This window comes from Aureobasidium pullulans (assembly GCF_000721785.1).
Source record: "Aureobasidium pullulans EXF-150 unplaced genomic scaffold scaffold_18, whole genome shotgun sequence".
In the NCBI taxonomy this organism is placed as follows: Eukaryota; Fungi; Ascomycota; class Dothideomycetes; order Dothideales; family Saccotheciaceae; genus Aureobasidium; species Aureobasidium pullulans.
Genome location: NW_021941038.1, coordinates 178,701 through 203,199, shown reverse-complemented (window position 1 = coordinate 203,199; position 24,499 = coordinate 178,701). Strand labels below are relative to the sequence as shown.

The following is a 24,499-nucleotide window of genomic DNA, read 5'->3' as shown; positions in this document are numbered from 1 at the left end:
CTAGACTACTTTTATAAATGTATCTAGGCAGTCTTATACGCGTAGTAGGGGGTATCTATTCTTCTTTATAACTAGGTTAAGGGCGCGAAAATCGACGCACATTCTCTACTTATTACCTAGTTTAGGGACAAATAAGATAGGACTTCCCTATAGTAATAATGATTCTCGGATAAGACCGTATTATAATAGCATATCGATTTGTTTCTACTGTTCTTATAACTGTTACAGATTAAGCTAGTAAGCCTATGTGTTTATAGGCTTTGCATCTCTAGTCTTAATAGTATAGATGACTCCTCGATTTTTCGGAAGGCCTTTAGGTAGTTCCTCTCTAAATATAGAAGGAAACCCTTTTAAGGCTTAGTTAAAGAGAGGGTCTATTAGTTGTTGCTCTTCCTTAGGTAGTAACAAGTCTATCATCTTAAGCGCAATTAGATACAAAAGCGCCGTCTCCTATAAGCGGCGTCTTACTTTAGCCTTTGTTGCAAATAGAGGTGTTATAAGTTCTATAAAGGCTATAAGTACGTCCTATTCTCCTATCTCCTTAAGATTGAATATCTTAGAGTAAGACTTAAGAATCTAAGGTTCTAAAGAATCCTTATTTAGAAGAGTAATAGAGCTAATCTACTAATTAATGCTTAGGTTATGTCTTATAAACTAAGATAAGCTAAGGATAACATCGTATCCTTCGAAGTTAATAAGGCGAGCTTCTAGCGTATTATACTAGTTTCCTATTAAGTAGGGAAGTTAAATCCCTTTAGTAGAAACGAGGGTGTTTCTGTTTAGTAAGACGATAGTCTTAGGAGGTATCTAGATAATAGAGGATTTCTAGAAAGACCTAGCTTTTAAAGCTAAAATGTAGACTAATAATGCTATAGTATCTAGGGTAAACTAGACTTTTCGAACATTATTCGTAGGTCTAATAGTACTATGTAGCGTAAGAAGACCGCTATCTAGGGCGGCGAAGTACTTAGTATTCTTATCTACTAGCAATCCTTTTGTTATAGTTATATCTAACATTGTAATAAGGTGTTCTCTAGTTTTAGAGGCTATAGGTAGTAAGGAAATTGCCTCTATTATAACCTTACCCTCTATTTTTTTAATAGGTAATCGTTCTTATAGTAGCCGACTTTGTTATAACCGTAGTAAGTGACTTTTCTTTACCCTTCTCCTTCTTACTTATAGTATTAAGTTATTCTAATAGTATAGCGTTTAACTATTCCTTATTACGATAGTTATAAAAGAGAACGTCGTCGTAAGCAATAGCTCGTAATATATATTGCCGAGGTTTAGTATTATTAGGCATAATAAGTTATGTGTCTAAAGCGTTCTATACTTCTACTTAAAGGCTGTCTTAAAAGTAGCGTAAGATATACTCGTTTAGCGGGGTAGGGACAATCTTACGTAAAAGGGTTTATAACTATAAGAGTATAAAGGTATGTAGCAACGTATAAAGTCCCGCTAGTAATATGGTTACTAATAGTAAAGACTAATCGATGCCCCGAGTATTAGTGTCTTTGAAAGTAAAGATATACTTATATATGCTAAGCCTCGCTTAGAGGCTTAGGCTTCATCGTAGAGGCTACCCTAGCCTCTCTAGTAATAATAACTCCCTTATAAAAACCTAAGTAGAACCCTTCTACTTTATAGAATTAAAGCGTTGCTTCTTTATATTTATCTAGTCGAGATCTATATATCTCTTAGAGATTTTATCTAGTTGTTACGTAAAAGACTTTATTACAATTCCTTCCTACTAATAGTCGAAGGGGTCGCCCTCGAGGTAAGAAGATATAAGCCAAACCTTTTTATTTTCTACTATAGGACGGCGGAAGATAAAGGTCTCTTATAACCTAATCTAATTAGTTATTTAACTTATCTAATTGTTAATATCCTCGTTTTTTATTCTTTCTTTAAGAACGAGAGGTTTATTAACTAGAACCTTTAGACTAGTTTTAGGAACTACTATAAAAGTGCTCTATTACGTAGATAAGGGTATATTAAGTTAGTTCTTAAGTCGTCTAATATAAGCGTAAAGGCTTTCTAAAGTAATAGCTAGTTGTTGTAGGTTTAGGGTAGGGCCTATAGGCTACTATACTAGCTATTATAAAGGGTTTTATAACGGGGGCCTAAAAGGCTATTATAAAGGTAGTAGTTACATGTTTGCTAGTCCTATTATAATAGGGTTTAGTTAGAAAGCTACGTCGTCCATATTAAAGTCCATTTTAGTTAAAGAAGTTTAGTAGTAGTAGTAGTAAAAGAAGAATAAAGCTAAAATACTATATTAGAGTAATTATCGTCTAGTCTTCTTATAAGAAGGTATAACCTTCTTATATCTCTTTTTAAAAATCGTCTAGCTAAGGAATCTATAGATTCGTCCTCCTCGGTTGCTCCTCTTTCCTTACGTAAGGTTTAGGAGATAATTGCGTCTAATGTTAGATTACCCCTCTAGTAAGCGTAAGCTAATAGTAAGCTAATAATAAGCTAATAGTAAGATAGGAGATTAATTCCTTATCTTCCTATTAGCTTGTTATAGATGTTCTATAACATAGATTAACAATTAGTTAGTTTGTTGTCTAGTGCTTATTCTTTATATATATAAGGATCCTAGTCCGTATTGCTACGATATTGGCCGGTAGGAGGGGTCGATACTATCTAGGAAAGAGGTCTACTCGTAGTTATAACCGAAGAGGGCCTTCTTCGAGGGCTATAGAGGGCACCTCTAGCTAGGCTAGCTAATTAGAGCTTAGCTACTAGATGTAAAAGCTAAACGAAGTTGATTTTTAACTACTAGCGGCTGCCACGGCTATATACCCAATGCCAAGAGAATTGGTGACCCTGACCTTGCTCCGGTAACGCAATAACATGATGAGACTTTGCCCATGGGATCTGTGCAGTTCAGGCAAACTCCACTTTCGTATTCGTCTTGCAACTCTTTACATAATGCCAACCACCGACTCCATGGGGTCTCCGCATCGACACTCACCTCACCTCCTCATACGCTAGCTGCATGTATACAAGTGGGTCGAAAGAGGAAAGAGACACCCCCATAAGCGCTCAATCACTACTTCCCATGCTTCAGATCAAATTGTTTGTGTGTAAAAGTCATCAATTCCTGTGTCTAATTATATCTTATACAGCGAGCGTGATAGCTAGGGAACATTAGAAAAAGACCTGTATCGCTTATGCATTTTTTTCTCCCCACCCCCAGCCAAACCGGAAGATAGAGCATCATTTGCCCATCACGACAGAAAAACGAACGGTATATGTACAAGAAAATGCAAGGGAAAGCAGAATCGAAGATATCGCTTAACAGAAGAATTTGTAAGCCTTCTTCCATGCTGGCCACTGAGCCTGCTCAGCTCTCTCCTCGGCGATGAGCTCGGCAATGTTGAGCTCGCGGATACCAGTGTGCAAGTCCATGTTGTGGCTGCGGATGAAGGGTGTGCGCTTCCAGAACTTGTAGACGACGTAGAACAGAATGACCACAGGGGCGGCAAGGTAGACTTCGAAGAAGCTCTCGACCTGCTCGCCAGGAGTCATATCAGCATATCCGATGGGGAAGCATCCGGTCCAGAATTGTGCAATCAAGACGAGACAGTTGAGGAGGAAACCAACCCAGGAGCCGATAATGCCGGCCTGAGACTTGAAGGCCAGCTCATCGAGAGTGTGGCCCTGAGCCTTCCATCCCTTGCGGAATCGGATGTGGGCGAGGCAGATGCTGCCCCATGTGAAGATGGAACTGAGACCAGAAAGGGCCAGCATCCAGTTGAAAGCGTCGGTCTGCTTGCTGGATCCGGCAAGGAAAGCGAGAAGTCCGAGAACAGAAGCAATGCCAATAGAAGCGATGGGACGACCCTTACGGTCAATGTATCCGAGAATCTTGGGGGCCTGACCTTGGTCGGCGAGTGCGGCAAGAGTACGCGAGGAACCGTAAATCGAGGAGTTTCCGACAGACAGAACAGCAATCAGAATCACAGCGTTCATCACACTTGGCAACCCGTCAATCCCCGCATTCTTGATGGCAATAACGAAGGGACTGGCCTTGGCATCAGCACTACTGGAGCCATTGATCAGACGTGGATCGGAGGAAGGAACAAGAAGGCCGACGAGGGTAAGCGAGACCAGATAGAAGAGGAAGATTCTCCAGAAGACCTGCTTGACGGCAGTAGGCAGCGACTTGCGAGGGTTCTCTGTTTCGGCGGCAGCAAGACCGACGAGCTCAGTTCCGGCAAAGGCAAAGGCAGCAGTAACGAACACACTGCAGAGACCTTTGAAACCGTGGTTGAAAGCTCCAGGGTCTAAGCAAGATATTAGCTCGAGTTTTATGAAGTATTGATCATCTTGATTTCACGTACCACGCCAGTTACGACCACCAATGTAATCGCCGTCAGGGCCACCACCAACATCAAGGATGATACCAAGGATGATGAAACCAATGACGGCGATGACCTTGATGATAGAGAAAAGGAACTCGGCTTCACCGTAACCTTTGACACCGAAAAGGTTGATGCCAATGATAACAAACAGGAAGATGGCGACCCAAGCGTTGGGGTTGATAGAGTCGTTCCAGAATTCAATGGTGAGTGTAGCAGCGACAATCTCCAGCGGAAGCACGACGAGCCATTGCAGAGCGTAATTCCAGCCCATGGCGAAGCCCCAAGCAGGGTCGAGGAAACGGGTCGAGTATGCAGAGAAAGAACCAGCGACGGGGAAGAGGACTGCCATCTCACCAAGAGCATGAACAGTACAGTAAAGCATGATACCAATGATGCCATAGGCGATGAGCAGAGAGGCAGGACCTCCATTCGCAAGAGCTGAACCAGATCCGACGAAGAGACCAGTACCTGCACAGATGGTTAAGCAAAGTACATGACTGAAGCATGTGATTTCTAGATACCAATTGAACCACCAATGGCGATCATCTGCAAGTGACGACCCTTCAAATGTCTAGCCAACCCCGAGTCGGCAGTTGCTGCATTTGCAGTCTCAACGTCGAACACTTTTCCATCTGCGCCAACTGTTCCTGGAGGTGTCGCATGTGCGTTTGGGTCGCGCTTGAAGCTGTCGAACATGCGAGTAGACCATGATCTGGGGTGGTCGTAGTTCTGGCCAACTTCCGTCGAGGAGTCGGCCGGTGACGAATGGTATGCGGAACCGGGGATGACCTCTTTAGCGTCCTCCATGATTGTTGATGTCGTGGTTCTCTCTGTTACAAATTGCGAGAGAAGTGCGTCTTGCGAAAGAAGAGAAAAACAGAAAGTGAAATGTCTCGAGTTTCGCGAATGCGACGGCCGAGTTCGCAGAGGTTGTACAAAAAACGAACTGCACCTCCAACCGTGTCACTGTCCCTTATTTACGTCAAGGGCCAAGGCCTGCAGGTTGAAAAGATGAGGCGATAGAGTTGTGGTAGGCCTACCGTTATGTGGCTTGCAGGACGCATGCTGATTAGCTGGCACCTGTCCGCTATCTAAAAGCCATATCGGCGGCGCCACCGCCTCTGCCGGGTTCGTAAAAGGAACCATGACCGACGTTTGCGACGTGATGATGGGAGGATCTCGAGCTTGGGTGATGGTCATGGGTTGAGTTTACTCCACACAGATAGGGATATGCGTTGTGCGACGATTTGGCTGACACATACTTTTGACAGCCGGGTTTGGAAATAGCTGGGGAATCGACCCTCCGCCGTCTAGACAACGGCTTTACTTATTTCCACGTATGTAGAAATCGGGTACAGTCGCAGCCAACGGCTTTCAGTGACGCTCTTCCTCTTGAAGCCCTTCTCGGCGGCAGCTCTTGAACATTCTTGAGTGTGCTTGTCCAAAAGCAATGCCCTTGGCACTTAGAACATCCTCGAGCAACACTCGTGTGTTACACAATGGTAATGCGCCGGCGAGATCGTCAGCATGGAAGACACAATTACACCAATCACGGAAGTATTGGATCCTTCGCTGTCGCTGATCCCGAACCCGCCTGTGCACATGCGGAATTCTATCACCTTCGCGATGCTCCCGCTGCTGGCCCACACGACATTGGAGTTGTAGGAACGCAGGATGTTTGACACCGGAGCATCTTTCTACGAATTAGATCCTCGATGCGCTCTCAAAAGACGTCTTTCCAGCTGTGAAAGAATCGTAAATTCTTTCACAGCTGGAGGCTTTACGAAGTTGAGACGGGGAGTGGCTGTGGGGGACTCGAGGAAAGTTGAAGCCCTGTCTTCGGGCCAGGCGTAGCCGAGGAGCCAAGCTTCTCCAACTCTGTGGCTCGTGCTTGTTGGCTGCAAAAGAGCTTCCTCGGCTGCAGTGAAAGATGCACGACATCTGAAGGAGTCTCGAAGGCATGGATGAAAGACAAAGACTGGCTGAGACCTTTGACTGCAGTCAGACGTGACCAGAGCCACACGACTTTGTCAATATCACATGGGAAATACACAGCTGGGAGAAGCAGACTGAAAGCTCTCGCTCTAATTTCCCTCTCCGGGCTCTCCTACTGAGCGCCCATTCGACATGAGCAGATCACCATTATCGCGATGCAGACACCAACATCATGCTGCTTGCAGCTACGAAGCTCGAGCTACCTCATTCTAAAATGGTGGATACCAACACCATGTATCGATACCCGAAATGAGTACGCGCTGCCTGCTTGATTGTGCTCCATCATCACATCCTTCGACCAAAGGTGCGTCATGCTTTCATCAAGCTTCTCAACCTCTTGAAAAAGCACAAGATATCTCATGATGCCTGGTACTGCGTATGATAATTTGCTCATGCAAATACGTCTGAGAAATGATCCTTCGGCATGCCTATCGCGGCTTCCTTGGCCGCGAGATAAGGATTTAATTCAGCCACTCGGAGTCGAACTTCGCTTTTCACTATCTCTCGGCCTACGAATGCTTGAACAAAGCTTGTTACAACCTTCTCAACATCGATCATGCCATGTCTCATCGTTGTCCCTCAGGTAGGGCAGGAATAAGACTGAATGCTTACCAATTGACTCCACCAATGGACCTCGACAAGAAGGCGATTGTAGGAATGCACCAAGGTCCCAAAGCTTTGGAATAGTCCATCGAGAGACCAGGTCCCTTGTTCTCCTTATGGGACGAGCTCCGACGTCCTGACAGCGTTTGTGCTTCCCAGCTAACGACAAATCTAAGCGATATGGACACGCATGCGCTCGGTTACCAGAGCATGCGCAGTACCGGTATGGTGATTTTGAATTCGAGAAGGGATCCGCGACACCTTACAACACCTTAGCTACTGGAATTACGTGGTCTACTTATGAGCTGCACGCAATCACGAAGAACGTGTATCGCGATTAGGCAGGACTGAATTCTCGAATGGCACTCAGATGCGGCGACCAGTTTGAGGATTCAAGATGTAGATCGTTCCTCAATTTGTTCCTCCATTTGTACAACGCCGCAACCATGTACACAATGTCAGAGCTGACTTGGAAGTTCTAACTTTGTGGAACACACCGAGCTGCTGGTCAATATTCGGTGAGCGGCATTACTGGCCATGCCTTCTGAGTCAGAATTTGCTTAACACGTTCCGCTTGGAGTCACCGCAGCTTGATGAGACAAGGACAGTAGACGGTGACAGCCAGAAGGGCTCGGCGCTTTCCCAGTGAACAGGCCGATTCTTTCCAAGAACTAAAAAAGTAGTCTTGGTAATAACCCAAACACTTTTTTCCGGCTCTCCAGAGTCCCGCGTTCACCTCCAACATGCGAAAGAATAGCCAGGCCAACAAGCCGCGACAAGCTGCATCGACCAAGCAAACCAAGCCAAAAACAAGAACCGACAAAGCGTACGCGCCGATGAGAACAACCGCTGGCGACTCAATATTCTTCTTCAAAGACGATGAACAACCATATGGTTTCCTCTGCCAGTGGTACCGATCTCGATTCAAAGACCCCGACTCCAGTCTCGAATTCAACTGCGCCGAGCAATGGATGATGTGGAACAAAGCACAACTCGCAGGAGATGCGACATCTGCAAGAACAATAATGGCTACTACATCTCCTCGGAAGCAAAAACAGCTCGGTCGCGACGTCGAAGGGTTTGATGTGGATGCTTGGGATCAAATCAAGTTGGACGTCGTCCAGAGAGGCAACTATCTTAAGTTCACGCAGGCAACGAATGTTTCTTCTATGAAAATGGACGATGTCGGCGAGCCTTTACCTCTCAAAGATCTACTACTGGCTACAGGTGAGCAAGAGTTGGCAGAGGCATCCAGGTTTGATCGCGTTTGGGGCATCGGCTTTGATGCGCAACAAGCACAAACGACATCTCGCGACAAATGGGGTCAAAATCTGCTAGGTATAGCACTGATGAATGTTCGAGACAAGGTCAGACACGAAGCGAAAGCTACTTGCGAAACCTCTAGGGAGAACTGAGCCGTCATACAGCAAGGTCAGCGGTGTGATGTATCAGACGCATCGCACTGGGACTGCAGACTGCGCATTGAATTAGGCACTGGCTGAAAGCTTGTAATCCTGCGTGCTCTCTCCGTGCTTATCTGAAAAACATCATTCGTCGGGAGAGAGTGTGCTTCGTTGATTCCATATCAATAACGTCAAAACAATCCTATCCGCTCCTTCCGTAACATAATAGACGCAGGAAGACCCTTGTGAAAATGCACGATCGCAACTGCCCTGAGTAGTGGCAGTCGCGGACATCGTCCAAATCCGAGGCAGGGACTGCTCTCTACCTCCTTCCACTACGACCAACGCCAAACAATCTAAGTCAGTGGTGACGTACACATTTTCCTGCCATCAAACTCGCTTCGCTTCTGCGTCAATCCGCCTCCATCCGACCTCATTCATCATTGCGACGTCCATCCGTCTTCTTCTCGCCTTCATGAACTGTATCAGGCGAGTAGTCAGGATATTTCGACGCACCCTTCCCAGAGACATGATGTCCAGCAATGGCGTAACAAAGAATGCACCTGGTAGCTATATCTTCCTCCGTTCTCGGTTCCTGCAATGCTGACTTTGTTCTTCAGTCACAGCTTATACGCCCACACCTCATGCACTTGATGCCTTGATGAAGGCTCTGGATGACGATGCCGTCCCTATAAAGAAGGAGCCCGAGTCTGACCCCATCTATCGCGAGCGATCCTTCAGTTTGGCCCAATCCATCTCCTCTCTGGTTCATGCGCCGACCATTGAGCCAGAACTCATCGAGGGAGTGATTTACACAACCAAGCAAGAGCCCGCACCACTCCATTTCGTCGAAGATGCCAGCCTGGTCAACTTCGATGCCCACCACCAAGGTTGCAGCGCTGTGTCGACGGATGAGGACGTCAAATATGATTGCCGCAGTCGCGTAAGCAGTATTTCTGGCATCGATTCGGGTTCCGAGATGAGCCCAAAGGTTCAGCTGAAGCACGAAATCTATCTGCCCAACGACCCCAAGTCTGACTACAACACCATTATCCGAGGCTCAGACCCCAAGACCGAACCAAAGCTCCCAGTATCGAACAACCTTGATTTACCCACGCGTTGTAGCGACAAGGAACTCTTCCGAAGAGCCCAATCGTCGTTCAAAAGTTACACCGGAAACTTATACAGTGGAAACTCGTCTAGGTCTTACTGGGAGCAGTTCTTTTGCGAAAAAGCCGAGCTCATCGAGCAGAAAGCTGAAGAGTCGCGGCTCAGAGAACAACAAATCGCAGAACACAAAGCCGAGGAGTTGCGACTCAAGGACAAACAAATCGCAGAGCAAGAAGCAGAGTTCGAGCAGGCAATTCAACAACTGAAGAACAAGAAAATGAAGGAAGAAGAGGAAGAACGTCGTCTCAAGCGAGTGAAGGATGGTATCGACACCGGGCATCGTTTGGCTCCACGACGCCAGGTCACCGAGAGTGAATCATTCTTGATCGGAAGATTGGTTATTGAGGTACGCACTGCTGAGGCAGCCGCAGAGTTTGCAGTTTGGGCAAATTCGAAGATGAACTTTCACGAGAAGCAGGAATACAACCGCATGCTGTGGATCGTAAATGGGCGAGAGGCCAAAGGCCTTATGTTGGAGGTCCCTGGTGGCAGTGAGTTGGAGTATCTTTGGTCTTGATGACCCGAAATGGAGTATCGGCTGTGATGGATGAACATGAACGCGGAAAGAGGGTAGCTGAATCGAGCTCGCTATCAACCAAAGTAGTATACAGAAATATCATGATAGCATCGGTTTTTCAACCATCTGATCCCCAAAACTGTTGGTTGCCCACACGAAACTGGATGGAAGAATAGTGCAGAATGAATGTGACTGCTGCAAACTACTCATGCCCAACCTCTCTTTGGACAATCTCGCATTCTTGAAAACCTACTTGCATCTTGACGATCGTATCGCTATGCACCACACTGCAGAAGAGATGAGGTTATCTTCAGGAGCCCTGTCATCTTCCTCTCCACCCATCCACTCACCCCTATCACCACTCTCAGCTCCCCTGTAACACTCTCCATGTAGCAGTAAAAAGGCACGAAGTTTTTCGGGAATCGGACGAGGTCCAAAGAGAGTGTCAGTAGGCGATCAGCAAGTGATCATCTCCCTGACCCCAACACCATTCTCTGAATAAATTCGTGCATTTTGACGGGCTGCATCATAGACTAGTCGTGTGTTTGAGATGAAATTACCCCTGCGTTGGTTGATCAACCCGATGTACTTTCTCTCTGTTACCTGAGCATGTGCTTCCAATCATCTTGCTCTGATCAGAAATATAGCGGTCGGTGTGCATGGATTTTTCTCGGGATTGAACGGCGTTTGTTGAGATGGTGACTCAACGAAGATTTCATGGTCAAGATATCATTTCCTGGATATGTTTATGCGATTTGATGGATATGATCGCCAACCTGGCTATGTGTTTGGCATCAGGAGGGCTGTTTCTGGGGTGGTTGATGTACGTCGAATCCTGCCTTGATGTGTGTGTCTCTGATGATACTATATCTCAGTCAACGTTTGGGAGTGGTGATTGGGTATTATAGCAGAGCTTTATGCGGACGGCAGAACGTTTCGTTTTGGTATGAGATGCTGATAGAACTGATTTGTATGCTCAATCTCCTTTGCGTTTCATTACCAAGTCCAACTCTTTCTCAAGACCCTCTGAATTGATCCAAGAGTTGACCACCGATAGTTCTTCTTCTGCCACCCTCATTCTCTTCCCCTCTTGTGGAGCCACTAGCCGTAGCGGCCTCTCCTTCCATGCGTCTCCTCAAGCCTTCAAATCTTTCTCTGTCCCTCTTTCCAGCGCTCCAGTCTGGTATCCTCCATGTCGCAGCTCCAGGAAGTATTTCTCTTCTGTATGCATATCCCACTAGCCATCCTACTGCAGCAACGATTGCAGATCCGGGAAGTTGGGAGAGGGCGAGTTGGAGAGGGAGAAGGTAGGATGTAGATTTCGAGGTGAGGTTGATGGCCGAGGATGTAGTTGATGGCGAGGAATTGTCAGAGGCAGAGAGTTGGTACTTGTACATGTAAGGGATGGCAGCGTGGTATTGAGCGAGGAGAGCGAAGATGATGGCAGTCGGGCCGGCGGGAAGGTAGTTGATGTTGAAGAAGGAGAGTGGTCGGATGACGACTACGAGGAGGAGCGGAGGAAGTAGCACAGTATATGGTAGTGTCGAGATCAAGAACGACTATGACTTCAATAAGCAATGGTCCCGGTGGCAGTTGTTGCATCGGTTGTTGGACATACAGCGAATTTCCTCGACCCCCAAAGACGCTCAATGATGCGAAGTTGATACAGCGTCATGGCCGAGAACAAGACTTCGGTCGAATTGGTGTATAGCAGTGGCCATGTCATGCATCGCCATAGCTGTCTATAGTCGGAGATGTGCGGCTTGACCATGATCCAGAATAGGTGCTTGCTGTCGGTGATGCTGGCCAGAAGCGAGGCCGCGACTACCGCCATGACCAGATACTTGGAGAGTGGCGCATTGCTGAACCCGGACGCCAGCATCCTGTTGTTGTTCGAGTCGTGTTTTGGTATGGAAGTTGATTGGAAAGGCAAGGGTCGATCATACAGCAACATGACAGAATGCCACTTCCCCACAATGCGAGCACAAGCCAACCCCACCTGAACACGATCATCAACAGCCATCTCCCGTAGCCACCACGCCTGGAGCTTTTCGGCCTTTGGAAATGCACACGATCATCTGAAACTCATTCTTTGGACATAGCCTTTTTCCGAGAATCTTTGTACTTTTTTACACACGATTATCAGTGACAAACTTCACCGACAGGGAGTTGAGAAGCCTTGCACATCAACGTCTTCCTGGCACATGAGACACAAAGTTCAAGAAGTGATTCATGCTTCTCATGTCAAATAGCTAGCTATCTATGCTTTGTAATAACCTTCATCTTCACTCTTCTGAGATAGCAAATGACAATATTGGACCTCCGCCAACACCAAACCCTGCCCATTTCTAACGCCTCAGTGAACCTACGCCAGCCAATACAAAGGAGATTGATAAAAGTATGAGCAGCTAAGAGTGCATTACTTATGCTCATGTGCTCGGGTATCCGTGATCCGTTTCTTCTGTTCCCTTTTCCTCAATGCATTTCCGTCCTTCGCTGAAACCAATGTCTTGTTGCCCACACCATGTCGTAATCCGTAATCGTCAATTTTCGTCGTCTTTACTGCCCTCCTGCCGCCGGTCCTGCTGCAGTTTCTGCTTGTGCTTCGACATCTTCGATTTCGCGTCCACGAGGGTCGACCACGATTCGGTGGCCTCGCTTGTTTTCGGGTATACCGTCTCGAGCTGCGCCGAAATCGAGCACCTGCAATTTGTTAGTTTCGTCTGCCAATACTGTCTGCTTCTACAAACATACCTCGATGTAAGTAAGGTTATTCCTTTGCACCGCGGCGACACATCTTCTCTCGTCGAATCGAACTTGCCAAACTCCACTCAGGTCCGAGAGCAGGTCGCGCAGGCACTCACCCGTCTCGATGTTCCACATCTTGAGCGTGCGGTCTGACCCGCTGATGACCTTCTGATCGTCATGCTGGAAGCACGTGATTGCTCCAGTGTGCGCCGACAAGATGGACTGGCAGGCTCCGTTATCTGGGTCCCAAATGCGAAGAGTGCTGTCTGCGGCAGCGCTGACCAGACGTCCATGGCTGAGATCCAGAAGACCTACAAGAGACGTGTGCCCGTCGAGGTTGAATAGGCAGTTTCCAGTCTCGAGGGACCACACCTTGACGAGGTTGTCCATTGATCCAGAGATGCATCTTCCTCTTTCATGATCAAGAACCACACTGTAGACCTTTTGTGAATGTCCTGTGAGACGGTGCACCATGTCGCCAGTAGAAATTTTCCACACTCGGACAGTGCAGTCGTATGATCCGCTGACAAGGGTGTCACCATGCGCTGCAATAGCACGTACCGAGTTATGGTGACCTGTAAGAACACGCAATGAGTAAGGATTATCACTGTCATTTGCTGGAGGGCCGGCTTGATGAATCTGTGGGTCATCGGGACGAGGAAGCTTCCAGACTCTGAGGGTCGAGTCACGCGAACCGGTGATGATCAAGGGCTCCTTTGGCATCATGATGGGAGAGCCATCGGCAGCAGTACCAATCTTGACAGGCTTCAAGATGACAAGACAGCGAACGGTAGAGGTGTGGCCCTGGAAAGTCTGCAGACACTTGCCAGAAGGAATGTCCCAAATACGAACGGAGCGATCAGTCGAGCCGGACACCAGTGTGTCGCCCTCGTACTGCAGTGCCCATACGCCACCTTCGTGTCCTTCGAGCTTTCTTCGCAACACACCGGTTCGAGTGTCGTAGACGTTGATGTTTGTGTCGTCACTACCGGTCAGAATCTTGTCCGAGTCGAACAGTAAGCAGGTGACGACATGACGATGATGGGCGCGGAAGGCCAGATGGCGCGGCTTTGCCTCAGAATCCATCCAGCTCTTCGCAATCATGTAATGCCTTTGGTAGATGGACTTGAAAAGATGCAGGTTTGCTAGACTTGGAAGACCGACGTTTGGGTTTGGCACTGCTTTGGCGGCAGCGCTTGCGTAAGCCATGGGACCTTGTGCTGTCTGGAAGTCGCGCAGCCAAAGAGGGGCTTCGTCTTGGCGTCTGGATACCTTCCGCTTTTGTCTCTTGTGACTGCCAGTGCTGCCGGTGGCCTTTCTCTTGGTTCTTGTGATACGCAGTGATGCAGAAGAACCCGCATCGTCGCTGCTGACTGAAGGTGCGCCCAGTGGACTCATTGGCTCCAGCTCGACGACTCTAGAGACCGAGCGGGTCGACCTTGACTGACCGAGGTCCTCTTCATATCCGTCCATAGAGGGAGCCTGCCATGCCCATCCTTCACGTACTGCGCGCTCCACTTCGCCGTCAGGCAAGTTGAAGCCGTCTCTGTCAAGGAGTTCTTTCCATGCTCTTTCATCCGAGTCAATCAGGTGTCTCCACTTTTTTGACACCTGAGCTGCACGGCAGAGACTCTTGACATCCAAGAATTTTGTGATCTGCAAACCTAACTCTACTGGAAGTACGTCAAAGGGATCGCACTTCAGCGCAGGGTTGACAAGCGAAGCAACGGTTCGTAGTGTCTTCTTGGTTGAGCGTCTGAGCATTTGATACAACAAGTAGGACTGCATATCCTCGGGTAAAGCATCGTATGCGTCGATCATTGTGGGGACGTCCATGAGCGTTAATGGAGGCGGATTGGCCTGATTTGGGTGGGTGTGAGACTGAACAGTGGCCTCACTGGAACTAGCAGGGGCATCGGGTTGATCGGTCATCATACTGTCCTCAAGATCCAGCCTAGAAACCTGACTAGCGTTTTCGTCGTCGGCGTCACGAGTAGATAGAAGAAGCTGATGGCTGCGAGCTAGGTTGGCAGCGGCTGTGACAGGGGAAAGACTGGGGCTTGGGAGGCTGGCATCTTGCTGTGAACCGCCGAGTAGACTGGCAGGCAAGGGTCTGGGCTGCTCAAGACGAGGGTATGGGTTTTCGACGGGTTCGAGATCGCCCTCGGCAACTGGAGGAGTTGCAGTGGCAGCATCTCTGTCGAACGAGTGGCTTGGGCCAGCCTGTGTAGCCTTTTGCTTTGCATGTTGTTCTTGCCATTCACGAGCTTTCTGTGTCAAGGACGTCAATCGCTGCTGTTCACGGTCGTTTCCGAGGGCAGCGTCAGTATCAGGAGTGACGGGCAGAGGGCGGTTTAGAGAGGAAGTCGGTTCTGAGGCAGAAGGTTGCTGGTCGGTAGAGAGTGGATATGTGATGCCAGAGCGGGTTCGTGACAGGAGCGAACGAGGATGTCTTCTACGACGATGAAGACTGGCGAGCTCTGCGGCTTCGGCGAGGCTGGGCGGCGAAGCAGGTCTTTTAGGTGGTGGTGGTCGAGAGTCGTGAGCTCTGGTGGGTGTGTGATATGTCTGCGAAGAGGCCTTCTGGCTGCGAATAAGGCCGTTGGATTGTTGCAGTTGGGCTTGCTGCAGCTTGTACTAGGGGAGCTTGTCAGCGGGAGATCAGTAAGCATGTGTCGAGCTCAAGTACCTTGTCAAGGGAAGACTGAGCGTTCTCAGCCTCTTGGTAGACAATCGGAGTACCCCCGACGTCGAGCGAGAAGCGTTGTAGAGATGACGGAGTGGGAGTAGATGCCAAAGGGTATTGCTTGGGGTCGCGGCTGAGCATGTCTCTGGGCGGGCGGATCAAGAGAGGTGGGAGAGTGACAGTAGTAGTTGTGGTGGTCGTGACAACCGTCTGCTGGGTAGCCGGGGCAAAGGCCACATGAGCCATGGTGGTATAGGGCGACATGTCTTGATGGTGGTCGGGCGAGGCAGGAGCAGTGGTGAATGAGGCCTGGGTGCTGCGTATCGGTGCCCGTGCCTGGTCGTGGCGGGCTGGAGGTTCCATGCTGGCGAGCTTCTTCGAGTGGTGCCAAGAGCGGATGGCTGCGTCCCTGTCGACGTCGATGTCGCTGTCGTCGACGATGCAGTACTCAGTCGGTCTCGTGCAAGCCCCGGAGCGTGACGACAGAGTCAACGCACGGGGATGCGAGGGCTACAAACACGCTCAGGTTGCTGAGACGTCGTTGGCTGATTGGCCTCTTTTCTTAAAGTAGCATCGTCTTTGAGGGCTTGGGCAAGGACGGTCGAGTATAATGCGGAGTTTGCTGGTCGTTGTGTTGATTGATGGGTCGGAGAGGAAACAGGCCGTTCGCTGCCTGAGTCGCTTTGTTCCAAGCCTCTTCCCTGCCTGCCGTTTTTGCGGAGGCCGTCCGAAAGCGCCACCGCCTGCGAGCCAAGCGCCCTCTGCCGACCACGAAAACCTTGCTTGCCGACTGCATAACCAGCGAACTTAGTCTTTATCTTTCTCAATCCTGCATTGTCTCGACGAATGGTCCTGCTAAATCACATTCGTAGTCCAACCTGGTCATCATTGCTATCGAGATCTGCCTGTATATCGCTCTTCATTCCGGGGTACCGAGCTCTGTCCTTCTAGAAGCCCGAGCGAAGTATCGAATAAAGCAATCACAGATCAGCAGGTCACGGTCATTGCTTGTACAGGCAACAATCTCATTCGGTACGAGAATACGACAACAAAGGCTTTCTCACCGGACATTCTCCATGTTCAGATAACTTTCTGCCCTTTGATGGATGGTTTCGACTAGGCTTCACGTGGAGGAAACTGCGAAGTTATAGTTCAGGGGTCGACAGTACGGAGTAACAAGATAGAGAAATGGTACCACGACCAAACTCCACTCCAGCATGCCAGATGCCTGTTGAATTAGCTATCCAAATGCGAGGCGGTTTTCGCAATTCAGTCCATGTCCAGAGAGAGCGGCACTTTCGCTTGCTTTCTTTGGATATTTGCCTCAAACCCGAAAAAACATCTTCCTATAAGCAGTAGGTTAAAAACGCATTCGGGGTTGAGGTGATTGATCAATCACAATCGGATTCACAAAGAAGAGACGATCTTTTTTTCGTAAAGCATATTTCATTACTTGACTTTGTTCAGCAAGACTTAAACTACCAGCTGTATCAATGTCAAAGACGATCTGACCACTCCGGCTATTGGTCTGTGTTTGACAGAAAACAAAACGATATGCATCACAGAGACCATCACCATATCCATCCTCCATCCCGCAAAAAAAACAAGACCTTGATAGACAGTTTGACAACACACTGCTGCTGCATGCTCTAAACGTTTGTGTTTATGACACAGAGGCTCTCAGATGACTCAAGATCATCTCTACTTGTCGTCGACAAGGTTGTCGACCCAGTCGGGAGGAAGACCCACTCCGGACATTGAGGCATCGGACTTGATGCGATTACGTCCGAGAGTAGGACGAGGACGAGGGGTGTCAGGCTGCACGCTGGCAGTCTTAGGGCTGGTGTCAGGAGTGCGCAGCTGCTTGGGCACCTGTCCATAGCCAAAGGCAGCCTTGTCGGGAGATCCATCGTGGTTGTTCTGGCTGGAGATGGAGCGACCAACACGAGGAGTCAGGGTACCATGAGTTGTGGTGTCCATGGGACTGGCCGATAGATCGTACGAGCTTTGGCTGTGTCTGAGAGGCGTCTTGGGCTGGGTGGGGCTTTTGATACTGCTGTACGACCAGGTGTTGATGTTCTTAGCAAATCTGTTGTCCTTGTTGAGCTCAAAGCGGGGTGTGCTGGACTGATGGGTCTCCGATTGAGGTCCAGGGCCATGCTGAGGGCCAACAGACTTCAGGGGAGGAGGCATGGCGAAGGAGAGGCTTTCAACACTGCCTTTGGCACCGTGACTGTCGTTAAAGACCGAGCCAGACTTGCGGCGGAGCATCTGTTCATGGCTGGGAAAGCTGCTACCGATGGTGGCAGAAGGCAGAAGGGGAGGGGGCATGTTCGAGCTCTTCAGACTTTGGATGCTCTGTGTTCTGGCGAGCGAGTTGGATGTCTGAGCGTCGGAACCCTGCATACTGGCATAACTCTTGACCGGAGTGATCGGCTTGGTGTTGCCATTCACATCTGGGGCGGTGGTGAGAGTGCCATCAGGATACTTGAAGACTTCGATGACCTGGCGCTCGGGTTGACCGCGGTTGTGGTAGTGCTCAGGCGATGCAGGGTTGGTCTTGGTACTGCAAGTGGTCTCACTGCTTTCGGTGCTTCTTACAACTGGACGAGGCGCAGAACGAGGCAAGAAACCATGTCCAATCTTGCCAGTCTCGAAGCGGCCTCTGCCTCTGAAGCCATTTCCAATACCACGGGAGAAATGCTGACCGCGGTAGTTGCCACGACTGGAGAACCTGGGGGCCATAGGAGGAGCAGTAGCAAGTCTGCTGCTTGCCATTGCCTTCTGGAAGAATTCTCCCGAAGGCGCAGCGAGCATGTTCTCAATGTGAGGTGCTTCGACGTAGCACTTGATGACTTCGCGACCGGTCGGTTCGGAGTAGCTGAAGATTGGTCAGAACAGGAGGTTGATAGAGGTTGGAAGATGAACTCACTTCATGCCATTCCACATTTGGGTGACTGATGCCTGGTCGATCTTGCCTTCAACAAGCGGGGTGATATCCTCGAATGGAACTAGCTTGTTGTATACCCAGTGAATGATCATACCACTTTGCAAACGTTAGTTCCTGCAAGATGAAACGATTTGAGTTGACTGACCCTTGGATCTTTCCCTCATCCTTGTCCCAGAACTCGGTCTGGACGTCGGCATCGTAGGCCTGAAGCTCTGCAAGACCACAGAAGTTCTTGCTGGGCAGTGTTAGCAGGTTTGAAAGATATCATAGCGATTCAAGGTACTAACCTTCCGGGCATGGACCAGAGGAACAGAGTCTTCATGGATGGATCGTCGCGACTGTTGTGAAGCTCCATGATGCGGTCCATGACATTACGGTTCGTGGCCCACAGTCCGATCTGGTGAGACAAGAGGATATCATCAAGAGTGTTGCACTTGATAGCAATGACCCTGGACTGTAATTGAATTAGCGGAATGGAGATACGGAGGGTTGTGGTTAGACTTACACCGTAAGGCATCAAGTAGTGATCAGGGTTCAGGCTGCTCAGAATCTGATAGGCTCCTTCAAAGGTCTCGTGACGACGTCTGCTAGTCTGATGCTGCAGCTTGAAGGTGCGAGGTGTCTGCTTCTCGGTCCAAACTGGAGGAGGACCAGTAGGACGGACATACTCAGAGGCTCTGACGGCATCAGAGGTAGGTGCAGCAGCGTCTGACTTGTTAGCGACAGCAACAGAAGCTTCAGGTGAAGCATTGCTCGAGACCGATGAGTCCTTCTCGGGTGCGCTTGACTGGTTGTCAGCAGATCGAATGGTGGCTGTATCGAGAGGCTTGGCCGGTTGCTGCTTCTGATTGGCGGAAAGGTCGACGTTGTGAGGACCTCTCTGCTGAGGACGACCAGAGTCACGCGAATGAGCAGCACCAACACGAGAGTGAGGTCCAGCTGGGATGGAGTGAGTGACGACCAGAGGAGTCTTGTTGTTGTTCTCAAGACCAAGTGGTTTGAAAGGGGCGCCAAGGCCTGGAATCAAGAAGCCATTAGGCTGTGAAGCAAAGGGTGCGTCAGAGACATTGGCACTGGGCATGCTGCCAGAAGTTCTGGTAAGGTCACCGGCGACATTTCTGCCAGTGCTGGTGACGTAGCAACCACCGAGGCCAGGCAGCGCATTGCCAGGACCAGTGTGATGGACAGATCCGTTCTGATTCAAGAAGCTAAAGAATGTGTCAGCGGCGCAATCATCATTTATAGCCTAGGTAGCGACGCGTCTTTCGACTGATGTTTGGGCAAAAAACTTACTTGTTGTAACCACGAGAAACGTCAGGACGAGGGTCATGAGCCATGGACGATGCGCGCATGCTGGAGTTTTCGTTGGGCTGAATCTGATCACCCATGATTGTAGATGGTTCAATGTTGAACAAAGCCTTCACAGCCTGACTATCAAAGCCGTTCTGTGCAGAGTATTGCTCGAGAGAGTTTGGGCCGAGGCGTCTGCGCTTGAAAACTTCAGTAAACTGAGTTGCGCCGGAGTTTTCAGGCAGAGAGGCAGAATCAGACAAAGCGTAGGCGCCAGAGTTGATGGTACGCTGAGTTACGATCTGATCGGGGCCAGTGGAAGGTTCCTGGGAATTGATGACCGATGCTGTGGCAAAGGTCGATCTTGAAGAGTTGAAGAGCGCCTGAGCGGCGGCGGTAGGTGGGATCATATCCGGTGCTGTTTGTGTGTCAGCGACATCGAAATGACCGTTAAGACAAGGACGACGTACTCATACGCGCTTTTTTTATTTTTTTAGAAGAAGGGAGCAAAAATGCGCATAAGAGTTTGTGTTGGTGTCGGAACGGAGAAGGAGACGCGCGACGCTCGAGTTCCGATATTGATCAGACGGCTGTGAAAGCTGACAGTAAAGTGAATTTCCAACAACACAAGATAAGCGAGAAGTGAAGGGAAAAGATGTACAACACTCTTTCTTTTGTCACTTGAGAAGGAAGAAACGATGAGAGAGGGATATGCGTGAGCAGGAAGTTGTATTCAGCACAGAACAACACACTTGGGAGCGAAATTCTGAGGATTGATAAATGGTATACCACGTACAGTACCTAACAGACATAGGAGAAAGCTATAGGTGTGTCTAGCATCTCACGAGAAGGGTGATGTTAGACCTCTGTTCTGGATCCATGTCGGGATTCCAGGTAGGTGATGGTCCGGGTTGCTTGCAGCACTCAACGTATAGATTTCACAGCTCTTCATGTTCTATGCTTCGTTATATCGAAATTGGGTCGAACATTGGTTATGATAGCATCCATGAATGCAGGTGAAGATGAGAAAGTGAAGTTACACGCTGTCGTCGTCAAGCGATGAGGTCTTCGGACCGCACGGGCCAGTTTCACAGTTCTACCGTAGAGCCGCCGGAGGGCGATATACCGTAGTCACGAGTAGATAATAGAACTCAAGTCTCACATGGCCGTTCTTCTCATCTACATGTCTGAGCTACAGAAGTTTATGCGTTTTCAAGATCAGCGTCACGCTGAATTGAGACATTCGGTCGGTCCTTTATATTTGAATGCACCAACCCGTCTCGGAAATGTTGTGCAGTCTCATACTCAGATGCAGAGGACAAAATATCTGTCAAAAGACAAGATGCTTTTGAGATCGGTGTATTTGTCCAGATAGAAGCACACGTTGTGGTTGCTCTCAGCAGACAAGCGGCTGATCACACAACATCTTGCATTTTGACAGGCATGTATGGAGCGTCGTACCAAAGAGAGAAGACGTTCATCGAAGATTATCCTGACATTTTCATGACCACTCAAGAAGTCTTGCGAGCAGAAGCTTGGTTCTGTGTTCTCTCCTCGGATCGCTCTTGCCTCAGCGACCTTGTCACCTTCCGTTTTCTTTGCATCTTCACATGTGACCCCGCTCTTGGAATAGCTTCCGTTTCAGTCAAGTCTGCTGGTTGTCATCGCTTCGTCTTGACCTCAATTGTCGTCCACATTGTCATCACCGTCAACATGGCTCAAGTCATGGCTCATCGCCAGGTGGTAGCCACCAAAACTAAGCTGAGCCAGAAGCAAAGTACCGAGACCGTCCAAGTCATGCTGTACACCTCGGTCAGTCAAGTTGCAGCCTGTCTTTCGAAAGTTTCTAATCATCTCGGTTCCAGGCGAGCATGCTCTGCAGCATGAGGTGAGAGATGTGCCAGCCTCTTTCCCCAGACCAACCATCTGACTACAATCATACAGAGGCATGTTTCCGTCATTAGCGTTTGATGAGGCTGAGTTGGCCGACGATGAGCTATACACCGTCGAAGGTCTGATAAATGGTGAACATCATTCCCGAGCCAAGGCATCATCGCCATCCAACACTTCCACCAGATCATCAGAGTCTACGCGGTTCAAGGTTCCTCTGCTCAAAAGAGGTCGCAGCGATCGCGCAGACCAGTTCATTGAATCACTCGTAGGTCCCATGGTCAATGACTGCTATCCTCAATGCTGACTCAAGTCGCCCCGTCAGGACACTGTCTTCGAAGCATTGAATCGGGGAACTCTGCATGCTCTACGTATCCCGTTCATGGGCGATCCTGAAATCAATCCGGATCCTCTCGAAATATGGTGTTTCCGCATCCTCTACGTCAGGTCTCCAGAAGGCAAACGTGAGGTCCAGGGCCTTCAAGCCAACTACAAAGGCGAAGACAGGCTTGACCCGAGCCTCGATCTTAACGGCCGTGTTCTTAACTTGCTGGAGACGATCTCGGAGCAATGCAGAGACTCCACACAATTGCCGAGTAAGAAGCGCGCTCTACTTCTCGATGACCAATGGACTAACCCGGATCAATAGATGAGTGCTACATCCAGCCCAGTATCATGTATATAGACGATGGGTGGCAGCCAAACAACTTTGTTGAAGCTGAGCCTGAAAAAAACGTCAAGGGGTTTGCAGGATGGCAGCCGCATGCAGCGGACTTGGGAGTCAGTGGTGGAAGTAAGCATGAGTATGTCACACGGCTTACAACAACTTTCACCGGCTGACCTGGCAAGGGTTTCCCTGCGAGTCGCGTTTCTCAAGCACGAATCTTCGACCAAAAGACGAATCTCCCAAGACCTCAGAGTTCGCGATTCAAAGATTGGTCAAGCTAGCCGTGTACCTACCGGAACAACCACGCCCCCGATCGTCGTTCCACCAATTCGATCAGAAATAATCTCGCCCACTGGAGGCAGAACGACCTCTTCCACCTCAGCCATACCCGAAACACCACAGCATGTCCACGGCTCCAAAATCGGTTCCACGTCTCTCGCAAGCTCTCGCGCTCTGCGGTCAGTTGCTAGCAAGTCAAGCTCGAATACAGGGGACATCTCGCAGATTGCGGCCACGCCAACTGTCACCCAAGATGAACCATCACAATCGGTGGCCTCAAACACGTCGCAGGTGGATGACGATATGCGTCGCAAGAGTTCATTGGAAAGCATGGTAAGCATTTAAAGCATCAGGAAGTGTTCAGAGATTGACCTAATGCTCAGATGAAACCTCGCTCGAACCTCGATGATGACTTTTTGACCCAGCCGCGAGCAATTCCTAGCCAAATTTCGAACGCTGAGGACGGTCTGAGTCTTGAGTTGACTGAGCATATGAAGAAGTATGACTTTCTTTCGCGAGAGAAGGCACAACAGCTATGGTATGCAATACCTGAGCTTCAGCAAAGAGCAAGAATGCTTGCGAATGGTCCAATAATAGGTTGTCGATGCCGACTTGTGGACTCTACAGAAGATATGGTACGTCGAGTGCTTATCCAAATTGAACACTCTGACGGCCACCCTAGGTCCAGTGCGATGTATGTGGTGTGCAGCAACACCTTATCTGTCAAGGCTATCTGGAAGTCGACAATCGCCAATTGCCAGAGCACGTCTGCCATATTTGTTTGCTTGGCCGTGAAGCAGACAACAACACTCTCAAGAAGCTGCAAGTACTTGCTTTGCAACGAAGAGCTATGGATCTGCTGCTTTCCCAAGAAGCCGAAAATGCAGCAGAGCTTGGGAAGAAGCTCGGTGAATACATGAGCCGAAATTCTCTGGAGTCTGAATGCTAACGGAGACATCCTCTACAGGAATGGAGTTCGATCAGGTCGCAGAACTGGTCGCATCGCTGGTGTCGCAAGGATTCCTTGTTGAGGAGTCTGGTCGTCGTACACGAAATTCGCAAGGCAAGATCAAGTTCCCCGAGTCAATCAGCACACCAGAGTACATTGGTCTCTTTGTGAAGCTTTTTGATACTTATCAGGTTGTGGGACATCACGTAAGCATGAGCATCCTCATCGGAACGACTGTGATACTGACTGTATAGTTCTCCGGTCTTGAGGTGTCAGACGCACCGGCTAGAGACGTAACACAGACATTGAGAGCAAAGTACTCGATCCTTACACGACCTCCAGTTGAAGCAACAAGCGTCTTCTCGTCAGAGAGAGAAAGGGCTGCAACTGCAAATACAAGTAAGAACACTACGACCATCACGCAGTCTACAACAAAGAAAAGAGCCCGAACCATGGCAGCAGAAGGGGCTGCCACAAGCGTGCAATCGTCACCGTTGCGCCAAGCAGGAAGAGTGAGAACGCCCACACCAAAGATGAAGGAAGCCAAGTTCGGTTTCTTCATTAATGCACAAAACCTTCCATCTCGAGAGAATCCAGGAATCAAGTCGAAAAGGTTTAAGGGTGACTCATGAGCACGGGCTTGACTCGCGGAAGAGAGATTGGCTTCGGGTTCGGTGTCTCTAACAAGAGATGGGAAGTGACGAAGAGACGTTTGATGCTGGCAGTACGAATATGACTACGCGTGAGAATGGCTGGGATGTATCATGATGGACAGATCAATATATAGTTATGTGGCTTGAGTCGCTGGAGAACGCGAACAGATTGACCACTTAGCTTTGATGCGCATAAGACTTGCTCGCAGTCGAAACACACAAACCTTTGAAGATGGAAATGTTGTTCATATTGATTCTGGTGGCGCATGGCTCTCAGCGCTAGCCATGACCACTGTTAATAGCTATCAAAACGCACAATTACATTG

General features: G+C 49.0%; 8 protein-coding genes across 8 annotated transcripts; 4 read left to right on the top strand and 4 right to left on the bottom strand.

Moving 5' to 3' along the window:
- Positions 1 to 3,085: 3,085 nt before the first annotated feature.
- M438DRAFT_347995 (amino acid permease) lies at positions 3,086 to 5,539 on the bottom strand. The gene is made up of 3 exons (XM_029906031.1): positions 4,895 to 5,539; positions 4,353 to 4,841; positions 3,086 to 4,295 (listed from the first exon to the last, which is right to left on the bottom strand). Exons 1-3 carry the CDS (start codon positions 5,178 to 5,180, stop codon positions 3,304 to 3,306), a joined length of 1,767 nt encoding a protein of 588 aa, XP_029757678.1. The 5' UTR covers positions 5,181 to 5,539; the 3' UTR covers positions 3,086 to 3,303.
- A 2,268-nt stretch (positions 5,540 to 7,807) lies between these two features.
- M438DRAFT_279400 (DUF1768-domain-containing protein) lies at positions 7,808 to 8,386 on the top strand (the record flags this gene model as incomplete). Its single annotated transcript, XM_029901082.1, has 2 exons — positions 7,808 to 8,131; positions 8,165 to 8,386. 2 exons carry the CDS (start codon positions 7,808 to 7,810, stop codon positions 8,384 to 8,386), a joined length of 546 nt encoding a protein of 181 aa, XP_029757677.1.
- Positions 8,387 to 8,618: 232 nt separating this feature from the next.
- On the top strand, positions 8,619 to 10,165 carry M438DRAFT_74720 (uncharacterized protein). Its single transcript, XM_029910289.1, has 2 exons — positions 8,619 to 8,940; positions 8,995 to 10,165. Exons 1-2 carry the CDS (start codon positions 8,850 to 8,852, stop codon positions 10,059 to 10,061), a joined length of 1,158 nt encoding a protein of 385 aa, XP_029757676.1. The 5' UTR covers positions 8,619 to 8,849; the 3' UTR covers positions 10,062 to 10,165.
- A 433-nt stretch (positions 10,166 to 10,598) lies between these two features.
- Positions 10,599 to 11,023, top strand: M438DRAFT_74708 (uncharacterized protein). The gene has a single exon (XM_029910288.1). It carries the CDS (start codon positions 10,757 to 10,759, stop codon positions 10,967 to 10,969), a length of 213 nt encoding a protein of 70 aa, XP_029757675.1. The 5' UTR covers positions 10,599 to 10,756; the 3' UTR covers positions 10,970 to 11,023.
- Positions 11,024 to 11,077: 54 nt separating this feature from the next.
- On the bottom strand, positions 11,078 to 11,943 carry M438DRAFT_279360 (uncharacterized protein; the record flags this gene model as incomplete). Its single annotated transcript, XM_029901079.1, has 2 exons — positions 11,078 to 11,620; positions 11,680 to 11,943. 2 exons carry the CDS (start codon positions 11,941 to 11,943, stop codon positions 11,078 to 11,080), a joined length of 807 nt encoding a protein of 268 aa, XP_029757674.1.
- A 229-nt stretch (positions 11,944 to 12,172) lies between these two features.
- Positions 12,173 to 16,136, bottom strand: M438DRAFT_347991 (WD40 repeat-like protein). Its single transcript, XM_029906030.1, has 3 exons — positions 15,499 to 16,136; positions 12,816 to 15,446; positions 12,173 to 12,764 (listed from the first exon to the last, which is right to left on the bottom strand). Exons 1-3 carry the CDS (start codon positions 15,856 to 15,858, stop codon positions 12,621 to 12,623), a joined length of 3,135 nt encoding a protein of 1,044 aa, XP_029757673.1. The 5' UTR covers positions 15,859 to 16,136; the 3' UTR covers positions 12,173 to 12,620.
- A 932-nt stretch (positions 16,137 to 17,068) lies between these two features.
- M438DRAFT_407915 (uncharacterized protein) lies at positions 17,069 to 20,153 on the bottom strand. The gene is made up of 6 exons (XM_029909921.1): positions 19,739 to 20,153; positions 18,951 to 19,653; positions 18,733 to 18,899; positions 18,591 to 18,680; positions 18,428 to 18,541; positions 17,069 to 18,376 (listed from the first exon to the last, which is right to left on the bottom strand). The coding sequence occupies exons 1-6, from the start codon at positions 20,143 to 20,145 to the stop codon at positions 17,197 to 17,199; spliced, it is 2,661 nt and encodes an 886-aa protein (XP_029757672.1). The 5' UTR covers positions 20,146 to 20,153; the 3' UTR covers positions 17,069 to 17,196.
- A 1,295-nt stretch (positions 20,154 to 21,448) lies between these two features.
- Positions 21,449 to 24,336, top strand: M438DRAFT_407914 (uncharacterized protein; the record flags this gene model as incomplete). The annotated part of the gene is made up of 10 exons (XM_029909920.1): positions 21,449 to 21,547; positions 21,601 to 21,623; positions 21,680 to 21,893; positions 21,951 to 22,221; positions 22,275 to 22,418; positions 22,537 to 22,904; positions 22,955 to 23,206; positions 23,254 to 23,479; positions 23,539 to 23,726; positions 23,775 to 24,336. The coding sequence occupies 10 exons, from the start codon at positions 21,449 to 21,451 to the stop codon at positions 24,150 to 24,152; spliced, it is 2,163 nt and encodes a 720-aa protein (XP_029757671.1). The 3' UTR covers positions 24,153 to 24,336.
- Positions 24,337 to 24,499: the final 163 nt, after the last annotated feature.